The sequence below is a fragment of the Solanum stenotomum genome, chromosome 11 (assembly GCF_019186545.1).
Source record: "Solanum stenotomum isolate F172 chromosome 11, ASM1918654v1, whole genome shotgun sequence".
Taxonomy (NCBI): Eukaryota; Viridiplantae; Streptophyta; class Magnoliopsida; order Solanales; family Solanaceae; genus Solanum; species Solanum stenotomum.
In genome coordinates, this window is record NC_064292.1 from 44,834,522 (window position 1) to 44,855,555 (window position 21,034).

Genomic DNA, 21,034 nt, shown 5'->3' on the forward strand with positions numbered 1-21,034 from the left:
CATTGAGAAGTTTCACACGATTAAATTTGAGTTCACATCAAAAAGTCTTATATTAAAGGGTAAAGGCAACAGACGTAAAACACTTTCTAACAAAAATGATTTTATATTTAAGAGACTTTAATTCGAGGATTAATATGTTGTCATCTTCATGTCACTCCCATTTAATACTAGTAGTAGTATTCTTCCACACTTCACATGCACAAGCCAGTGATCACTTCTTCCCATTTATTTTTTTTGTTGTTTTTTTTCATTACCTACTTTAGGGGGTGGGAGTGGGGGTGGGAGGCAGAGAAAGAACAAGCATAGTTTGACCAAATCACTTACTTCCAAACCTAAGTTTCAATTCATGTGAGTACTGTTTGATTAGAACGTAATTTTAAAAAGAGAAAAAATGAGACATATTTTTATGTTTATTTTAATTATTTAGTATTTTATTTTTTATTTTTATTTATCACTTTTAATATATATTTTATTGCTTTCCAATGAATTATTAATTATAATAAATTGTTCATATTAAATTATTATTTCTTCAAAAGTGCGCAAAGTTCAAACTAAAAATAAACAAAAAGTATATAAAGGAGTTTTAATCAGTTGTACGATCATAAATTATCTCAGGATAATTTAGCCATAGTATATTTTTTATAGTAATAATAAATATAAAAAAAATTATTACAACTACAAGAAAATAAGGGAGATTAGTGTAGACTATAAAAAAAAGGTTAGTGTTACAATGTCTAATCAGAGAAAAATTTCTGAAACTATCAAATATGGCTAGTAATTAGAGCTGGTCAAGCTCACAAACTCTTGCAAAACTTTTAGGGGTTTGACCAAGATGTTGATATCCCTCCGCGGGTCGGTAAGAAATCAGTCTTGTTTGGTAAGACGAAATTGGACAAAGAAAAAAGAGTGCTCGACCGAAACAACGACCAATAAAGACAAAGCAATTTTTCTATTCTTCTTCGCAGGATAGGAAATAAAAGTGAGTATACATCATTCACTTTAAATTTTATTTTTATGGAACTACATATCATCACTGAGTATGTTATTGTTGTTGACTAATTAAGATGTTGACATATATACAAATATATATGGCCTCTTCATAATTAATTGTTGATATGGTAATGTGCATGAATTAGCTTTTGAATTGGTGGGTACAAAGAGAATGCTCTACAAAAGTACTCTGAAATTCACCACATGGGACAGCTTAAATTTCCTATTTCATTTTTTCTTCTTTTTCTAATTTTAATTTTCAAATAATATTTACTAATAATATTGCCCCTTTTGTAGGTTCTTCTTTATTATGTGTAAGTGCTTATTTCTAGACTTCATGCTTTGCTACTCATCTTTCTTTGAAAATTTTCAGTTATTAACTGGTAAAAATGATCTTTAACGATAATAGATTAATTGTCATTAAATATGCATTTTTAATGGTAATTAGCATTTTTTGTAAATGTCCTTAAAGCTTATAGTGATATTTGATCCAATCATACTAAACATATTTATTTTTTTAGTCATACGAAATTTTGTCTGTCGTCAATTTCTTATTTTCTATTAGTATATTATATATATCGAATAAGAACCGTATATCACTACAAACCATCCAATAAAACAAAACATTGAGATTAATTTTTTACAAATTTTATTCGGTATAATCAATGTGTATAAAACACACTAGGAGGGTGATTTTTTTTTATCAATCTGGCTAAAAATGTACATTAAAACATTTTATAGTTTGACAAACAATTCATACAAATAAAGATAAAACAAAAGCAACATAGATACATAAACGGGCAATGTGGAGTTGTGCAGAAAGAATAAAATTAAAGTATATATGATGATTATATTTGAGGTACAGACAGGTAGTTTGATGTCAATTCCAAATAACCCTTTTACTAAAATAATGAGTAAATGCAGTTTCCACATGGTTAGCAGTCCCAACTATTTTTGGGTACTAATTAATTACTCCTTCCTATATTAAACCAAAATTTAAGTAACTGATCTCTTTAATATCTAATCTCTACCACTCAATATTAGCAAAACAATTATTCTACTCAAAGAGGAGAGAGTGAGATCAATGTATATTGTATGTGAGAGATTATATTGTGGGGAGACACCAAGAGGTGTGGCCTAGCGGCCAATGAAGTACGTGGTTGAGAACCTTGAATGGCTTTATATAATAGGTTGAAGAAAATACTTTCATCGATGGAAGTGTTTGATCTAAACTACATTTAATAATCCACCTTAACTAGTAAGTTATATTGTTTACCTTGCAAAAGTGTTTTTACAAAGAGAATGATCCACGATATTGTTCATCTTATCCAAAATGATTTGATAGAACCTGAAAATATGTATACATGAATGTAAGTAGTTCATATATTAAGTAAACGGACAATTCAAAATATACAACACTCCCTTAGATGTTCATAAATAATGTTTCTCGTTAAAACTTAAAAGCTTAGTGAAGAAATAAAAGTACACACATCTCACAATACACCTTGAGTGCGGACTCGTTAAAAACCTTACCATGAAAATCCAATTGGAACAAAACTATGGTTAAGGAAAAGAGTACAATATGTATTTTTCTCCCCTAATGAAAGCTTTACTCGATATCTCAAAAACGACGTATTTCAATCTTGTAGAATTGCGAGTAAATTTTCATCAATCAAGTGATCAAAATTTGAACTTGCGGACCTAAGAGAAACTGGAATCAGAAAAATGAAAAACGTCACATTTTTGCTTGTTCTAGAAAATAATCCTGCATTTATCCAACTCAGATAAATATCAAAAAGTTCTAACTTTAGGTTAGAACGCACGACGAAATTTTAGCTGGTACCAGAATGAACCAAGGAAGAGAGTAATTTCCAGCCCATAAATAAAACTAGCATCAAAATGCCCCACAGCAGAGAGCCTAGCTGCTAATGAGACATCAATTTTCTAATTTTTTGCCTTAACTAAATGTGCCTTTAATCTGTAACTTCAAAATAAGAGACTCGGTTTCTTATGGGTAACGCGCCAGGATAACTATATAATTACAGAACTAGAAAAGAGGGGCAATCACTGAAGCTGCAAGAGGCAGAAATTGCATCATGTCAGCTGTTCAAAGCCGGAGGTCGCAACATTATTTGGTTTTGGAGTAGGACAACCAGTATGCTTGTTGGTTTTGTTCTTCTCCTCTGCCTGTACGGAAGTCAATTTCTCGCTGTGAAACAAGCTTTCGCCCAATTCTGACTCATGTTTCCTCTTCATTTTCTTTTTTGGCACCGCATCTGGTCCTCGTGGATCAACAGAGCTGCCAGAAACTCCCTTTAGCTTCTCCTGCTTTAGACGATTCACATCAGAACCATTAGCTATGGAAACATGCATTCGTGCAGAAGCATTTACAGCTGCACTACTGGATACTGGCTTGTTTGTTGAAGTTGAAGAATGATCAACTACAATCTTTTCTTGGATATGCACCGACTGGGCAATAGGTCCAGCATCTACTCTAGTAGTATCCCCTTCCTTTGTGGCCAATAACTTGTTCCTCCTAATTTTCTCTCCGTCCTACATAAAGAACACAAATGAGCTTTTTACCCATTGTAAAAGCTACAAAAAGCATTTAGGCACGGTTTGAAACTGCATTTTAATGTAATACACTGAGAGATGACGAAGAGAACACCTAAGGACTGATTACTATGTGCAATTTAATTTCTTAATGGAATCTCAGACACCATCAGAAATAGACTAATCAAACCTATACATTTACCTAAAACAGAGCTCCACTGTGAACGCAAGCTCACATGTTAAGAGCTACAAGACAAAATGAATAATGAACTAAACAAAGAAGAGAAAATAAAGATAAACAGGGTATTTTTTACCTTACGTCGGGCGTGCAATGCTCTCCTCCTATCTTTTGCTCTACATATAGCACGTTTAATACCATGATTGTCCATAAATCCATTTGGCCAACATCCTGCAAGCTGCAAGAAAAACAGAACAATGACAGTTAAAAACCATCACAGGGAAAACTATGAAGAGTTCAGAAACCCCCAAATGTCAAAGCAGCTCCTAATTCACATTTTGTGGCCAAAATCCTGAACATACATCAGAGTTTAGCAGTGGAAAATTTTATTTGATGAAGCTAAGAAGAAAATACACCGATAAGTGACCACCACAATAGAGAACAGACTCTTACATGCACCAAAAAACTGTTTTCTGATCTAGAGTCTACCTTCAGATACACTTGGAATTTAGTTTGCATCAAGTACTAAAATTTCCAAGATTGCCCAATGGCAAATGAAGTAGATGACAAAATTAAAGACTACACATGCAAAATGAGGTTCCTTCTTCAAGAAATAGATAAGCTTTGTATGCCCCCTTACCTCTGCATACAACTTTCTGACTTGTGGACCAGCATCTTCATCCAGGCCCTACAAGTATAGACAAAGTAAATCTCCAGCACAAACTGTTTCTAGTAAGAAGCAATCTTGTCAAGGACATTTTTGTTTTGAAGTGGGAAGGGGGGAGAGGGGTAAACTACCTCAACAAAATGATCATAAAGGTCACATATTTTGTCTTCCAATGCAACATCCATGCTGTATTTTCTCTTAAAGGCTTCTTTATCTTCAGGACTTGCTTCTTGGAAGTCATCAGAAGCTCCAGCTTGTTGTTCAAGCAACTGCAAACACACGTCAAGCATCATAAAAAAGAAATTTTGTAGGTTTTTCATAAAACCATCTCCCATAACCTGAGGGAGTAGAACTTGGTTTGAGAGTTCCTATTGAAACATTCTACAAAAATGGAACACTCTTTTTTCCTAACCATTAAGGAACAATGACAACTTCACAGGAAGGCTTGAATCCCCCAAATTCTAGCAGAGACAACATGCACTCCTGGTAGAAAAAAAAAACAAGCATAATATTACAGAGGCATACCTTTGATTTCATCACTGGAATCCGCAACTTAATCATCTCAGCAACCTCCTTCTTTATGTGCTGAACTCTGTTATCTTTCTCTTGTTTTGCTGACAGCCCCATATTGACCATGATTTTCAAGTTCCGCTGCAGCCAGACAAATATTAGATCAATCATAATTTCTAAGACAATGATGGGGAGCAAAACCACTTATGACTTGAAGCATTAGTACCAGTTAAACGAGAGAAATATTAAACCTTAATATATGTGAACTAGACAAACACTATCATAAACTTCTCTAGCATGGCGCAAGCTTGTGCAAGATAGGAAGGAGACATGTGGTAAAAGAGATCTAATGTTAATATCTACAGATTGGAGCTTACAAGAATATGCAACATGTACAATAGGGTGTGTGCAGTAGACATAACTTGAAAGCAGTTCACAGCATTCAGCCAAGAAACTAGATTTGCCTAGCACTTCTCTTTCAATTTTTCTTACTACACTTATCCTCCTTCAGATTTCACAACCATGTTACAATAAATTGAGAGTAAGTTTGACTTACGTATTATCCCGTAATTCTGGCAAAAAATCTAAAATAATGATTGAAAAATCAATTTGAAGGAGAAAACATCACATCAAAACTTAATATTTGAAAAGGTTAATGAACTGAACTCTCTTTGCTCCTTGGTGACTAGACCCCCACCATATAGTTGGAGGAGGAGGCAAAACTGTAAAGGATTATTATGAGAGAAAATGGTATTAAGGGGCTAAAATAATTTCTTTTTTCAACTTGAGACTAGGTTAGGAGTCATACGGTATACAGTTTAACACCCGTTGGGTGTTTCTTGTGATAAAATATTGTACTAGAGAGTGTGGACACAATTAGTAACCTTCTTAGCAACAAATCAAATAAACAATAATTAGTACACTTTTTCCTATATTTCTCACACTTGTGAAAAAGAGCACAGTGCTCAAGAACTCCTCAAAACTTAATCTTCCACCAGAAACCTATGTTACATAGTTTCTTTATTTATCTTGATGTACTAAATGGCCGCAACATGAGGATGGGTACTTCATGCAGATTTTTCAAAAGAACTAAAAATTCATTTAAAAGAGAAATACATACCCTAACTGGATACTTCCATACACCAGCATAAAATTTTAACAGGCTCATAGAAACATATCTCGATATTGTAAGACATGCAGAGATTTTGCAACAAGTCACCTTAGAATGTAAATTGTTTGAATTCAAAGTAAAATAATGTTTCAAGAGTTGCTTCAAGTGTTAGAAAATACAGGATAATGGCTGGAAAGTGACGGATATTCAGAAGATATTAGCAACATAATTATTAAAGTTCATGTTGGGAACTCGGCAAATGGTAGGTTTCCACACAAATCAACAAAATTAGTCATGTGACATGTAATAGCCACTGTCAGCAGTCCACAATAGCAGTTAAATGAGAGACCAGGCTGGTCTTTGAGCTCTTCAAACTGAAACAGATTTAGCAATGTATCACATTTGGCAAAGTATCTGGTTCTATGTCTCTTCCAACTTCACAACTACGATTACTTTAACATTATGCATTACAAGATTTTAGATATCTTTTTGTCTTCTAATGAAGATATGCTACCAAAATTGAGAAAGAAATCATCACTACAATTGATTCCTGTAACAGCCTCAGGGATCTCCATAATATAATTGAGATATGGAACAATTTATGAAATAAATAGAGTCAGAATAACCCAAACAGATATATCTTCAACATGATGCAGTGTTAGTATGATAACAAACTTTATCTAGAACATCCAAATGACACACAAAAGTACCTTCAATGTGCGAAGCTGTATCAAGTGGCCGACAATACTCATTAAACGACTAATTAACTCATTGGATATTTTTCCATGACTAGCTTGCTGCAACCATCAACAGAAATATTTGGATTCGATAAGTACGCTACGCTATGGAATATAAGTAACTACATCAACCAAAAAGATAAGAACTAATTAGACCATATAGCTTAGTCTATACCGCCAATCGGGCAACTTTAGCCAGCCTCTGCTTTATTTCAAGTGGTAACCTCCTTTTGATAGCCTGAGATGAATTATCAGCATCCTGAACCTCCATATTCGGTGGCCTTACTGTGATATTTTGAGATTGAAATAAATGGCCAATGTAAAAAAAATAAATTATCATCAAATAGAAAGGACATCTGAACCTTGGCCTTACTGTGATATTTTCAAAAATCAAATAGATGACCAATGCATAAGAAAATGAATTATCGGTTAGAAAAACATATGTTAAAGTTTTTGGGCATACATTCTGCAACGATCTTCTCCAAATCCCTGATGGCCTTCTCAAGCATTGTACCTTTTGGTCTACCACTCGATCCTTCCTTTCTCTGCATGGCAGGATCTTTCTGTATAGTTTTAGGGAGCACCTGAGTGTCAGTTACAGCAAGAACAAAAGCTTATTAGGAATCTCAGATGACTGCATAACCCTGCACCATACGTGTGTCTCTGAATCTTATATGGTGCAGGGTCAAGTGGTCAGATCTGAGATTCAAGGCAAACCAACTGAATGGAGAGGAAACAAGGACTTCTAGACCTAGAGATCTTCTTGATTGTTTCTGATGAAGTAATAGATTTCATTAAAGACATCAAGAAGATGCACATAGTACACAAAAGAGTGAGATCAAAAGTGAACGGGTTAACGGGTTAGCACCATTACCGTGAGCCCTATACTAAAGATAAGGAGCTAACAAAATCCAAAAAGTTGTCTGGGGAGTTTACAGGGGATTGATCGTTATGTATGCATATTTTCATTTTAACTGCAAAATTTAATGGTAGCCAGTAGCCACAGGGAAAACTGACAGAGTATAGGGGAGAAGGACTTATCAGACCATTAGAAGGTCATCTTGATTAACATATATATGTTTATCATAATGTCAAAGCACAAAAAAAATTCTTTTTGATAACGGATGGCAATCAGAACCTTCGTACTGTTTTATCCAATACAATGTTGAATTGTGTGACCATCACATTTAAATGTTTAAGTCGTTAGAGCACACAAGGTCCATGCTTTTATCATGTAAACAAAGTCAAACACATCCCTCATATTGGTCTATCTAATGCTAAGCCCCTACGTAGTGTTATCCATACTCCAAGTCATAGGTCTGCAAGGATGTAGAATCTTGCATTTGTTAAGGGTATAAATTGTAGTACGGACAATCCTCACCTCTAGCTTTTGGGTTTGAGTTAAGTCTAACGTCAATTTTCTTATCAATTACATTTGATTTTTGCTTGATAAGGTGAAGACCTAATTAGTACTCCCCAATTTATGCAAAGGTGTTTGGCCAAGCACGGAGTTTCAGAATGAGAAGAACTTTTGAAACTTGTGGTCGAAAATAAGTCATAGATATTTGTGTGGCTATAAAAATCTCACTTAGGGTAAACTGAAAAGTTCAATGTCAAATTGTTACTAAATTAGAAAGACGCCATTCTCTTTGGGACTGGCTAAAGAGATTAATTTCTTCTCTTTTTATCAATCTCAAGGTTGCTACTGATTCCTTACCTGTTATCCTCACTTACTGACACATAAATTGGGACGGTGGGAGTATCTTTTTAGAGGAAACTGGTTTGATTTGGAAAGATTAGTAGAGACCATGAAGGATGAAAAACTTTTGCTAACACCAAAAGAGACCCAAAGATTTCATGGCAGCATGTTTTTTCCTAGCATCTATTGACATTATTTGGCTCATAATAGGTGCAGCTCTACTTTGCTGTAAACATTTCAAAAGCTTCACCTGGTCATTAATAAGTGCTATCCCTACATTGAACGATGATCGGCTAGAAAAAAATTTCCTTCAGCAATGTTCTCAAGCAATTATTAGAAATCAAGATACCATGGAGAAATGGCACCCAAGGGTGTGGCCTAGTGGTCAATTAAGAGGGCTGAGAACCATGAGATCTCAGGTGAAGGTTTGAGGTGCACACAAGTTGGCCCGGACACCAAGTTAAAAAAAAATACCATAGAGAAATGATTTATGACACCAAGCATTTGGCAGATAGAACAGAAACGCACTATCGCAGGGAGAGGACAGTAAACAACTCACCATAGTCTGAGCTGAGTTCTTGCCCTCAAAGCCACTGACATTAAACTTCTCATCACGGCGCTGAACAGACTGGTCTATTCCTTCAGAAATGTTTATTGATCTTCCAACATTAGATTTCTCTTGAGCATAAGAACTTCTGTCATGTAACCTCTGAGATGATTTTCCAGATATTTCAGAACCATCTTTTAACTTGTCACCTAGATTCTTGGATTGGGTAACTCCAATTTTCTGCTGGTCAAGGTCATTTTCTTCTGCAGAATTGCCACGCAATGATGCTGATGGAGATAGCTCCAACATATTTTGGGTATCTGCAGCTTTCTTTGTTATTGGTATTTCAGAAACATTCAACTGATTCGGGAATTTTTCTTCATGGGATACATTTTGCAAAGCAACACCATGAGATGGATGAGATGTTTCACTAACAACTGGTACTGGTTTCCCAGCCTTCTTTCCGACTTTTACAGGTTTACTTGGATTGTGTCCATCATCATCCCCAACATGGCTTTTTGCCAGATCTTTTCTTCTCCTCTTTTTTGGTTGCTGATTCTTTGGTGAAACTGGTTCACTAACAGAAAATCATGTCAGTTAGAAGTGCCCAAATGAAATGACAAACCAAATGAAAGTATCAGTTTTCTTTTCTTTTTTTTGAAACTGGTAACATATGAAAGTATCAGTTTTCATTTCTGAGAAAAATTAGCAAATAAATCCTTCCCATTTTGCAGCCATAATTACAGATTCACTAGTGTTATGAACAACATATTTTGATAGGTGAGGGAAAGAATAAGGGCATCCGTATCGATAAAAAGAAGCTAAACCAAAGTCCCAAAAGAAATATACATCTGAATGCCAAAATCAAGGGAAAAAACATAACTTATTGGACAAGGAAAGAGAATTTCTTAGGTAAAGAGATGCAGAGGTTTAAACCATAGAACGAAGTTGGTTAATTCTTGGTTTAAACCAGTGTTATCAATAGTAAAAAGCGTAAAAAAACTCTAAGGTCTGTTGGGGCTTAAACGCAAATAAAGCATGAGCTTTAATGAAAAAAGGCGCCAAGGGAGAAAAAGTACAAATATATATATATATGTTTAGTCCAAAACTAATAATTTATAAGCATGAATGACAAATATATGAACAAAGAAATTGAATAATAATTACGATAAAGTGAAATATCAATTGTTTAGTGTTGTCTCTTGGAAGAGGTTCATTGGAAAGGAAAAGTATGTTTTAGAACCTTGATGACAACACTAAGGCGCACATTAAGTGAGGTAAAGTGCTCAACACGTTTTGGACCTTGCTTCAGGGCTTAAGCGCACCTTTGATAACAGGATTAGACAAAAGTAAACATTTCCAATATTGCAAGAACCTAATCTCCTCGCACAAGGAAAGAAATTAACTACATTTTGAAAGGAAAGTCAATTAGTGTACAACAACTTAACTTCAATTGTTTATGGCCAGGAGAGCTACAGTACATTATGGGACTTAACTTCAATTGTTTATGGTCAGGAGAGCTACAGTACATTATGGGGGTTTGGACGAACCCAATAGTTTTTGTGTGGACCCTATATTACAAGCGCTAGTAAATATATGTATATATGGATTAGGGTGCTAAAGCTTTGTATTGCAGAGATGTGAGTTCGAAACCCACTTGCTCCCAAAGTCTTCTCCTTTTCAGGTAATATGTTTTATTCTCCTTTTAATAGAAAACAAAAATCTGCATCCTTTTTTCCTTTGTTGCAAAAGACAATTCCTCTCTAAAACAAAAGGAGACTATCATTTTTTCTTTTCACTATTTCAATTCCAAAATCATATTTTCAGTTAGCTAGGACTTGTTACCTTTTTAAAAAATATATTGAATATTGATACTTGTTTCTTAAAAGAACGAGGCTATTATATATGACAAAAAAGATAATGAGAATATTTTCCTTCATACCAAATACACCCTAAAAGGAGGGGGNGGGGGGGGGGGAATGTTCATAATCTAGAAATACTAATTTCTTTTACATATTAAGCAGTGGATAATATGGATATGCATTTATTCGTTGGTTTAGCCATTTTTTATCAAAATAAAATATTGGTAGGCTGGATAATTTATTCGTTTTCACCCAATTCATTTTCAACCAGCCCATATTTGACTCGACCCGCTCATTTAACACTCCTATCCGAACCCATAAACATCAAATCCTGGCTCCGCCTTTGTTTATGGCTTTTAGCACTTTGGTGTAGATTATAAAGAATGAAGATAGTATGTTAGATTTCATTGATTCCGTGCAAGCGGGTGGGTTTTTATCCTATTAGCACCAACTTGATGCTAGGCAAGTTTCTCTTTTGCAATATAAAATCTACTTACCTTCTTAAAAAAATGATTCCCTTTCCTAATTAAACATTACTAGAACGTGATGAATAAAAATTTCAAAATATAAACTAGAAATAGATAGAACAAACAAGAAAAATTGGAACGGAATAATTTTGACGGAATGAGAGAAGAGTAAAAAAGAACCCCAAAAGTGAAAGTGACAAAAGAATAAGAATCGTACACGAGGAGAAGAAAACAGGAAAGGAGTAATCAAGAAATAAAGAAGAATAGAAGAGTCGAATTAAATCCAAGAAGAATAAGAAGAAAACGACATAAAGAGAACATTGAATATCACGTAAAAGAGGAACCCATCAATGCTTGCAGGGATTACCAGATTTGGGGGTGAACTTGAATTGGGGAGAGAGAATTAACTACTATTTATGGTAAAACTTAAGAGTATATGTGGGTCATAACAGTGTTGTCAAAGGAGCGCTTAAGCCCTGAAGTGAGGCTCGAAACGTATTAAGAGCTTCCCCTCGCTTTTTGTGAGCAAAGAGAGAAAAGAGCATGTTCCAAAGGTCGGTGGCAACAGTGCAATGAAGAAACATGTGATCGATAGATCCTGGGTTGCACAAGCACAAGTAGCATAATCATCCAATCACTTGAAACATGGGATTGCGGAGTAATTTTGTTACATATTGTTTTATAACGTATCGTATTATGTTGTCTTGTATTATATCGTGATGTTTGGATAAATTATATCATTCTCCGTCGTTTCATAATGTCACACGTCGGCAATTTGAATGATAAACCCACGAGGAAAGTAGGATACAGGGCAGAGCTAATATGAAAAGGCAGGGTAAAAGATAAAATAAGATTATTAAATAATAAAGACAAAATGAGAAGAAAATATTAAGGTAATGATGAGATCACACCAGATCAATTGTTACATATAATGAGACTTCTCTTCTTCTTTTTTTGAGCAAGGTAAAGTTCAAAATGAGACTTTTCATCTTTACTTAACAATGGATTTAAACGATATGATACAAAAAAAAGGTAACAATCAAAACAAACATTGTATTTAAACTAACAATTAAAAACTTTGAAATAGATATAAAAACTAAATTTGGATGCCGGATAAAGGGTGAACAGTTGGTTAAATTATATACAGTGGTGTTTAGACATGTCATATTATTTAAAAATCTCAAGAAAAAACTCACATGCGCTCCAACTTTCCGCGGTTGACAAAGAAACCATCATGCTTTATTGCTGAGTTATCAACCTGAAAATATTCATCCTGCATAACCAGAAACGATGTACTAAGTACTTTGACTACAACATATAAATGCCACCTGCACAAAGTTGCAAAATATTGACTATGCTTGTAAATCATTCGGATACAAAATAACAAATATTTGTATAAGGTAGATAAGGTTAAGGAACTTGATGTGACCGACCAGCTCAGTATCATCTATGAAAGAATCTTCAGTATCATATTCATCGTCATCTGGGAAATCATTAAGATCTTCCTCATCATCACTTTGTTTGCCCTAAAAGGCATAATAGTTATTTAACAGAGCAAGTGCAAAATAAACGCATAAATTTTATATATATCACTGACAAGTCTCATGTAACGAGTAAACAATAAAATGCATACCACATATAGGCGTTCAATCTTTTCTATCACAGCATTTAAACGATTGCCAGGAGGTGCATCCTTGACTTCCTTATCAGCAGGTTGTCCCTACAAGGGCATTGATAATAAGCATAAAATTTATCAAACACATGTTCCCAGAATAAGCAAAGTAATGCTCTGTAATAGAGTTGCAACATCAATCTTGACCAAACCAGTCCTTGCAGATTTCACTATTTCCCCTTTTAGTTTGTTCCTTTTTAGAAAGATCTTTAAATACTTATCTTTGTCAAAAAAATGTTTCTCGAAATAAATAATTCTAATCATAGAGATCACCAACCGCTGTATATACTACAGCACAACTCAAATAATATCTTAAACTTAAAAGAATATCCCTTCTCCATCATTTACCCAACAGTCAGCAATTTTTGAAAGAGTTCAGATACATATAACACATCAGCAAAGCAATAAGTATGACAGAATATAAGTTTTAACTTCAACTGTACCTTCACCTTTCACTTTCAAAACATCCCCATTCCCAATCATTATTGTGATTATAGAGCTTTTATCAAAGTCATGGATATTGTTGCATTAAACGTTATATGATTTATGCATTCATTGTCAATGAACCAAGTGGTGTCTGTGTCCTTGTTGCTAAAGCATGAGGCAACAAAGAGATCCTCTTCCAGAATTTCTGACTCAGTTGTTTGTACTTGTTGATTGCTTTCAGGAGCCTTGATCCTGCCTTATATTGCATTACCTATCTAAATAAAGAATAAATGTACCACATATTGCACCAGGCCTCCACTAATATTTTTGCATGTGTGTGGTCTATTTGCAATGCTTGTAATGTGAGAATAGTTTCTTGCTATCACAAGCTTCTATTTTGTCATTCTATTTCTTGTTATATTTTTGTCTAGCTTTGCTTCCTTGCTGGTTTTGTGCATGAAAGGCTCATTCACTAACATTTTCTTGCCTCAAAAGCTCATTTGCTCCTGAGCTTGAAGAGCACTCATTAGCTCTGCAATTGAAATATAGTTAAGATCCTTGGACTCTTCAAGAGATAAAATCTTAGACCCAAATTTTTTACAAAGTGTCAATAGAACCTTCCCCACAATTCTGTATCACGGAAATCCTCACAAAGCAATCGGATTCTGTTGACGATCAAGGAAATTCTATTAGAGTATTTGCTAATAGCCTCATTTTCCTACGTGCTTAGAGCATCAAGGTCCCTTTCCATATTCAAAACTTGCATTTGCCTAGTTTGATCATTTCCCTAATATTCCACTTCAAATCTGTCCCAAGCTTCATTGGCGGTCTTATATTCCATGGGCCTAGGAAAGAATGAATCTCCTACGTAATTCTAACTAACAAACTTGACTTTGGACCTATTGGTTTCTTTAGTGCCGGCCTTGATTTGTGCCAAGGTAGAATCTCTTGGCAATCTACCAAAATCAAAGGTTTCTAAGTAAGTTTACATGGGTAATGACCAAATTAAGTAACTCTCACTGATGGGAGTACATGGAGTTGACAAAGAAAGGCTATTGTTGGTTGACATTTCGAGTTCAAAAAGTTGAAGGCTTTTATCTTTTTTTTTCTTTCACAGATCCTACAAGACCAATTGTGGCTCATACCACCTGTTGGATTTAAAATAAGAAAAGGAGCCGCAACATAAAGAGATGGTTTGGAAGAATGATCTAACTCTTTCATACTTCAAATGCCCGATATCTGGATTGTTACGACTGAAGATAAAAAAAAATATCACAAAAAGATTTTATTCTATTCCTTATCCGCTATATTTTGAAAAGAAAGAACATCATCACTGGAACTCAAATGGCAGATGTTCAACAATAAGCTATAATGTGTGTGTATGTATTTGCAAGGATAGCGTCTAAACTAGCTTGCACACACCTTAATTTATCAGTTTGAGTATGTGCTACCTTTCACTAGCAACTTTGTCCACTAAGGCTTAGACAACAGAACTTTCTTTGCCTCTATGGTGTTTGAGACACGGTATCCCATAGTCTATTCCAGCTCCATCAATTATTAGGTCAAACCCTTGCATACCAATTTATATAAGTTTTTTCCCCATATATCTTCAACATTTAATAACACCCAAGACCTCACATTGCAACACTTTGGAGCCTAATCTAAGTGAGCTTGCAAAGCTTATAAAGAACCCAGTTTGAAAGCAAGGCATAATTGTGCCTCAAGGATGCCTCTATTAACACCATTGCAAAGTCACAGAACTTTAAACAATAAAAATAAACAAACTTTAAACGTAGGACCAACTAGAAAGAAAATACTACAATAATACATTGTTTTCTATAACTCTTTTTAGTATAGTAGTTTTAGTTAGATAACAATCCCCATCTTGAGTCAAATATAGTTCTAACCCAAATTTCTGTAATAAAATTTTAGCATGACTTATAAATCAGATCACTAAGTTTAAATTTCAAGAAGATCTCTAATAGGCTTTGAACTACATATTTTGTACAAATGCAAGCAAATTTAAGTAAATAAATATTAGGATAGGAGTAAGAGCTACCTAAAGAAGGCAACTCTTGTAACATTTGAAGGGAAGAGCCAGGGAACCCTCTTTTGCGCTACATTTTTTTTTTGAGAATATATCAAATTTATCAAAAACATGTCAACTGAAGCGCAATATTAAGCTCTGCAGCTTGATAATTCATCTGGATCACGAAAGGAAACTCCACTTAAAGAGGCCATAAACACAGCATGTTACAGTGATGATATCTTCCCAACTCATTATATTCAGATTTCAGACCACCCCAGAGGACAACATCATGGAGCGTCCCAACCAGCTTCTAAGATCCCAGAATCCTTTACTATTCCTAAATAGTAAAAATATTTTTTGTCATTTTAATGACAAATATTGCCAATACTTCATCAAATAAATCACATGAAAGAGAATGTCAATAACAGTTTCCCTATGAAACCGTGCACTTCATCTCTGACTATTATATTTATCACCAATACGCTGTGGGGTACAGCTTCACTAAAGAGACAACCTTCATACTCTGGACGCACTCTAGTTTGGTTTTTGCACACGGATCTAAGAACAGGAACAACTGAGACAGGTAAACAGAGCCACTCAAGTACCACTTTTCACAATGTAATCTTAAATTTCCCATACAAAACAAAGGAATTGGCTACAGGGAGTAATTTGATCTTGGCTATATTCAGATGCTAAACCAATCATTCCCTTCACCCACCAGTATGTTAATATGTATATATATATATATATATATATATATAAGATCCCCTCTGCCCACCAGTTACAAAGCAAGAAGCCTAACTGACAGTATTAACAGTGCACGATTACAATCATGTCTGATAATATTTATGCAGCTCAAATGCTACAGCATTATTTCTTCTAGAATTAAGTTTCAACACAACAAACCGAGAAATAACACTCATTGGTAGTATTCTACACTATGACTTCAAGTGAATTAACTAAAGTTGACATAACAAAAAAGTCATATGACAACCTACCGGAGCTAATCGAGCCTCGAGAGCAGGATGCGGCACTGGAGTTTGAATGCTAGCAGGAGCTCCAACCGTTGGACCAGAACCGACAACACTAACATTGGACTTATTAGCGTCCTTGAGAAGCTTCTTCCACGACACAATTGTTGTCTCACCCGGCCTGAGCTCCACCGTAAACCTCCGCCGTCCTCCCGCCGCTTCATAGGACGTCGACGTCCTCCCTACCGGTTCTCCACCAGTGAAGTCGCCGTCCATGGGTGATTGTAAACGAAATTAGGGTTACGATGTATGAGATTTAGGAGATGAAGACATGGAAAAGAGAGGGAAACACTGATTCGAAACCCTAAAGAAGGGGAAATTATGGTAGCAATTACCGAATTGAAAAGAGAAAATGTTGGAATTGAAATTATTTTTTTTCCCTTTTCAGTTGCTTTCTATTTTAGTCGACCTTTTAGCTTCATCTGTAACTGCCGTTTGTTTTCTCTCACATTTTCACACTGGTCAACTCCTCTTCTATTTTTCATTCTTTTAACATTAATTACAACTTAATCTTAATACAACTTCGTTTCAAAATAAATTATATTTCTCCGTTTACTTTTACTTGTCTCTTATTCTTAAAATAGTTTTTTATTTTTGACATTTTAAGAAAAAATTCATAGACTATATAGCACACGAAAAAGGGTAAAATCTGGTTTTTCCCACTTTGGAGCTCGTTCGAACTTGAAAATGCGTTCGTTTGTCCCCTCGGGACCAATATATAAAGAGTTACAAGGCCCGTGACCTATCACATCAAAGGCCTACGAGTCTAGTTTGCAACGTACAAAACCTCGTAACAAACTGACATTGGAGTAATAAGTGATGAGGGTTTTACTGCAGACTGTCTGGGCAGAATGGGGTCGCGAACCGGATCGGGTAAAAAATGTGGTATGTCGGCTACTCGACGTTTTAACCCAAGACAATTATTTTTTTCATGTTTTACCCTCAACATTAAGGGGTCGTTTGGTTCGCCAACAAGAGTGAGATCAATTATTGTGAACTAACGATAAGTTATGTAAGTATTAATTATGTAGGATTACAAAAAAACACAACCAAATATTGTATAAAATCAATACAACATTTGAAAACCACCACCAAACATTGTATAAAATTTAAATATGAACAACTTTTATCTTATTTGCAAACCAAACATTGTATAAAATTAATACATGAATACCTAAGTTAGACCTCATTTGTAATTTGTTTGCATTTAATGGAGGTCTAAATCGGAATAGTTCAAACATTTGGCCATTAAGTGGGTTTGTTTTTTTCTACTTAAAAATGTCTTAATGATTCTAAAATGGTCTGGATGAATCAAATTTGTGTATCAACTTGACCTTATCCAACAAATCAAACATTGTATAAAATTAATACATGAATGCCCATTCTTTCTACTTTGACTATAATATATATTTTTTAGAGTAAATTTACCACTAGACAGAGCGTCTAACGGCCCTTTATTAAAAATAAAAAGATATCAATAGGAATAAATACAAACAAGGGGGACTAGGTCTTACCTTACTATTCCTAATGAGATAACAAGTCTCTACTAATTAACAAGCAACTTCAAATAGTACGTTTGATCTCATATTGTGGACTAACAATAAAACTTATAAATAGTCATGTATGTTAGGTAATTAAGTGTCTATGAAGATGAAATCCTAATAGTACGTTTGTTAAATTTAGTTAGACCTCTACGAGTTTAAGTTTGAAAAAAAATATATGAATAATGTAATTTTCGTTCAATTCTATTATGCCATTTATAATGATTTGATTTAATTGAATAGATTTGTAGCATATCTGGATTCATGAATAGCAATGTTACACCTCATGATAGAAAATATTGAAATAATTAGTTTACAATTAACAACTCGATTTATCGTGTTTAACATCAACTGTCGAGAGAATAATTTAAATGGGTGATTATATCATGAAATATGTGTATTAAGTCACTTGAAATTCTTAGACCAAAGTTAAAAACTAAAAGGAGTTCTGAAACAAAAATTTAGCCATCGAGTTCAAAATAAGAAAGTTGTGACATAATTTTATTGACGGGCTGATTTGGCTGAGTATATCTTCCATTCTATAATATATAAGAATTTGGAGGGCCTATCATATATCAAATTAAAGGTCTTCAAAGTCTATTTTCTAAAACATCAAATCATTCGTTAATTCGACATCAAATAAAAAATTATGATTATTTTACCACAGTTTGTTGGAAGAAAATTGGGTTTGGAACATGTCGATTTTTCCCTCTATATGAGGATGATTTGTGATTAAAAAAAAAAACATAAGTTTTCAAATTTCTAGAGAACTGAGGGGATTTAAGGGTGGTAGGTACTTATCAATCTAACTAAATAGGCCATCATCTGGGCCTTTATGGGCCATTTGTACCTTCTAGATTGAACATTTTGTGAGTCTGTCCAATTTGTGGCTATATATGAGGATGATTTATGATTAAAAAAAAACATAAGTTTTCAAATTTCTAGAGAACTGAGGGGATTTAAAGGTAGTGGGTATTTATCAATCTAACTAAATAGGCCATTATCTGGGCCTTTATGGGCCATTTGTACCTTCTAGATCGAACATTTTGTGAGTCTGTCCAGTTTGTGGCAATATATCTATCAAGTTCGTAGGCTCATGTATAAGGCTACTGTATTTGAATTTGGGCACACAAAATTCTTATATTTATATCTAAGTACATTATGCTTGTATATCTATATTTGAGCACATAAGATTGATATAATTGTCTTTGAGCATGTAAGATGTTTGTGTCTAAATACAAAAAAAACTCTTGTAACTAGCATACAAGGCTCCTACAATTGAGTATGTAAGATTCTTGAACTGAGCACACGAAATATTCTAGCTAAAAACGCAAAACTCATGTAATTAAAACATTTAGAACTACACCAAACAACAACAGAAAAGTAAATGGCTCGAAGGTAAGTGAGCAAACTATAAATAACTTATACGAGTAATTTTCAAGATGTATTTATCATGTAATCTATCTCTATAGAATAAGAGTTCAACACGATATATATATATACACACACAAGCAGTCCACACAAAAAAACTATTGGTACAAATAACTCGTCTATGATATAATAGTCATATCACACTTAGGTTCTAAAGAATCATAGAGAGAAGAACATGATAATCTTAGCATAACTTATGTTAATTCTTTAGAGTCATACAAAACCTAGCTCGTAACCTTTCACATCTATTATCATATCATAGTCCATAACACTCTCCACAAACTCTCAATATACGACAACAAAACATGATAAATATGCCGATAACAATAAGTTATTTTTTCAAAACTAATTCAAAGCTTAAATTAAAAATGTATCGAAGACTTAGAGAACTCATATCTAAGATGGACGAATTCTATCAATAAAGAAATAGAAACACACGAGCTACCTATTCTAATTCACAACACGCAAAGCTGAAATCAACAAAAAAAGCACATACAAGTCCAGGTGCTAGAGTTTTTCAATTTGAATCTAGCTTGGATTGATCATCTTCCTTCATTTTTGTCATATCAAAATACATAGAGAAAGGAACCTTCTCCCTCTAAGAAATGTTGTCTAAAAATGAAATAAAACAAAGGAGATGAAATTATATATATCTTCATCGATCTAGGGTCCTATTTCAAGTGGCTACTTGTTCAGTCTCACAAAAATATAAATATTTTTCAATTTTGAAGTCACATCAACAAATGATTTAACACTAGTGATTAAAATCGTAGACATTCAATCTGATCGACAGTAAACCCTCTAACTCTTTATATATTAGAAGATATGCTTATTTGAAAGCAAGCCATATCTGCGATTATTTGAAACTTTCCCATAATGATATCTTCAACTAGGATTTTGTTTCAAGACTTTCTTGGGCCTACTATTTGACTTAATATGTGGTTTGTTATTAGTCCAGTTAGTAAAAGTTTATTTACTACTGTCCTTAAAAGAGATGCATATTGATATAATCATATATGAATTAAGAGATTTTATTTTATTTATAAGGAAAAATGTTCAAGTATACCTCTATATTATTTTAAATGGACTAATTCTACCTTCTTTTATGTTTTTAATTCAAAATTAATTTTATCTTTACATTTTTGGCAAAAAAAAATACCCTCCAACTAACATAAGAAACAAATCACACCCTTCTTGCTAAAAACCTCTCAAAAAAAATGTGACACAAATTATACTCCAAATTATAAGAGTTTAGTATAACAAATTAGTGACAAAAATTATGTTTCAAAACAAAGTTTTCTAAAAAGTATTGCTCTACAAATCAATTACTACGTAACTTATGCCTAAGTGAAATTAAGTTATGATAAAAAGTATTATAACTCATAATTTTTTTAAAAAATAAATAATAAAAATAAAAATTAAAGAACACAAATTTAAAGGACAAAAATTAAAGAGCACGATAAAAACTTGAAAAAAGAGGGGCAATTGGACTGGGCTGAGACTTTAAGTTTGGGTCTGGCTTCTATACTGTTTACAATTCGGCTATGCCCAGAACAGGAAAACTTCAAGCACAATAGTATAGG

The 21,034-nt window shown here is 33.9% G+C and overlaps 1 protein-coding gene across 2 annotated transcripts; it reads right to left on the bottom strand.

The window, feature by feature from the left end:
* Positions 1–2,851: 2,851 nt before the first annotated feature.
* On the bottom strand, positions 2,852–16,908 carry LOC125844223 (ubinuclein-1-like). 2 transcript variants are annotated; one of them, XM_049523496.1, is made up of 13 exons: positions 16,447–16,908; positions 12,955–13,041; positions 12,755–12,847; positions 12,518–12,594; positions 9,005–9,569; positions 7,210–7,330; positions 6,922–7,031; positions 6,720–6,806; positions 4,914–5,039; positions 4,520–4,657; positions 4,362–4,409; positions 3,858–3,959; positions 2,852–3,543 (listed from the first exon to the last, which is right to left on the bottom strand). In XM_049523496.1, exons 1-13 carry the CDS (start codon positions 16,693–16,695, stop codon positions 3,085–3,087), a joined length of 2,262 nt encoding a protein of 753 aa, XP_049379453.1. In that variant the 5' UTR covers positions 16,696–16,908; the 3' UTR covers positions 2,852–3,084. The 2 variants fall into 2 exon arrangements, with proteins under 2 accessions (XP_049379453.1, XP_049379454.1); XM_049523497.1 differs by having other exon boundaries at positions 7,210–7,309; positions 16,447–16,905.
* Positions 16,909–21,034: the final 4,126 nt, after the last annotated feature.

Coding starts and splice junctions, on each gene's coding strand:
- LOC125844223 (XM_049523496.1), bottom strand. CDS start 16,695: ATGGACGGCGACTTCACTGGTGGAGAACCGGTAGGGAGGACGTCGACG. Junction 12,848..12,954: donor AGATTGAACGCCTATATGTG/GTATGCATTTTA, acceptor TATGCCTTTTAG/GGCAAACAAAGTGATGATGA. Junction 3,544..3,857: donor CATTGCACGCCCGACGTAAG/GTAAAAAATACC, acceptor TTCTTTATGTAG/GACGGAGAGAAAATTAGGAG.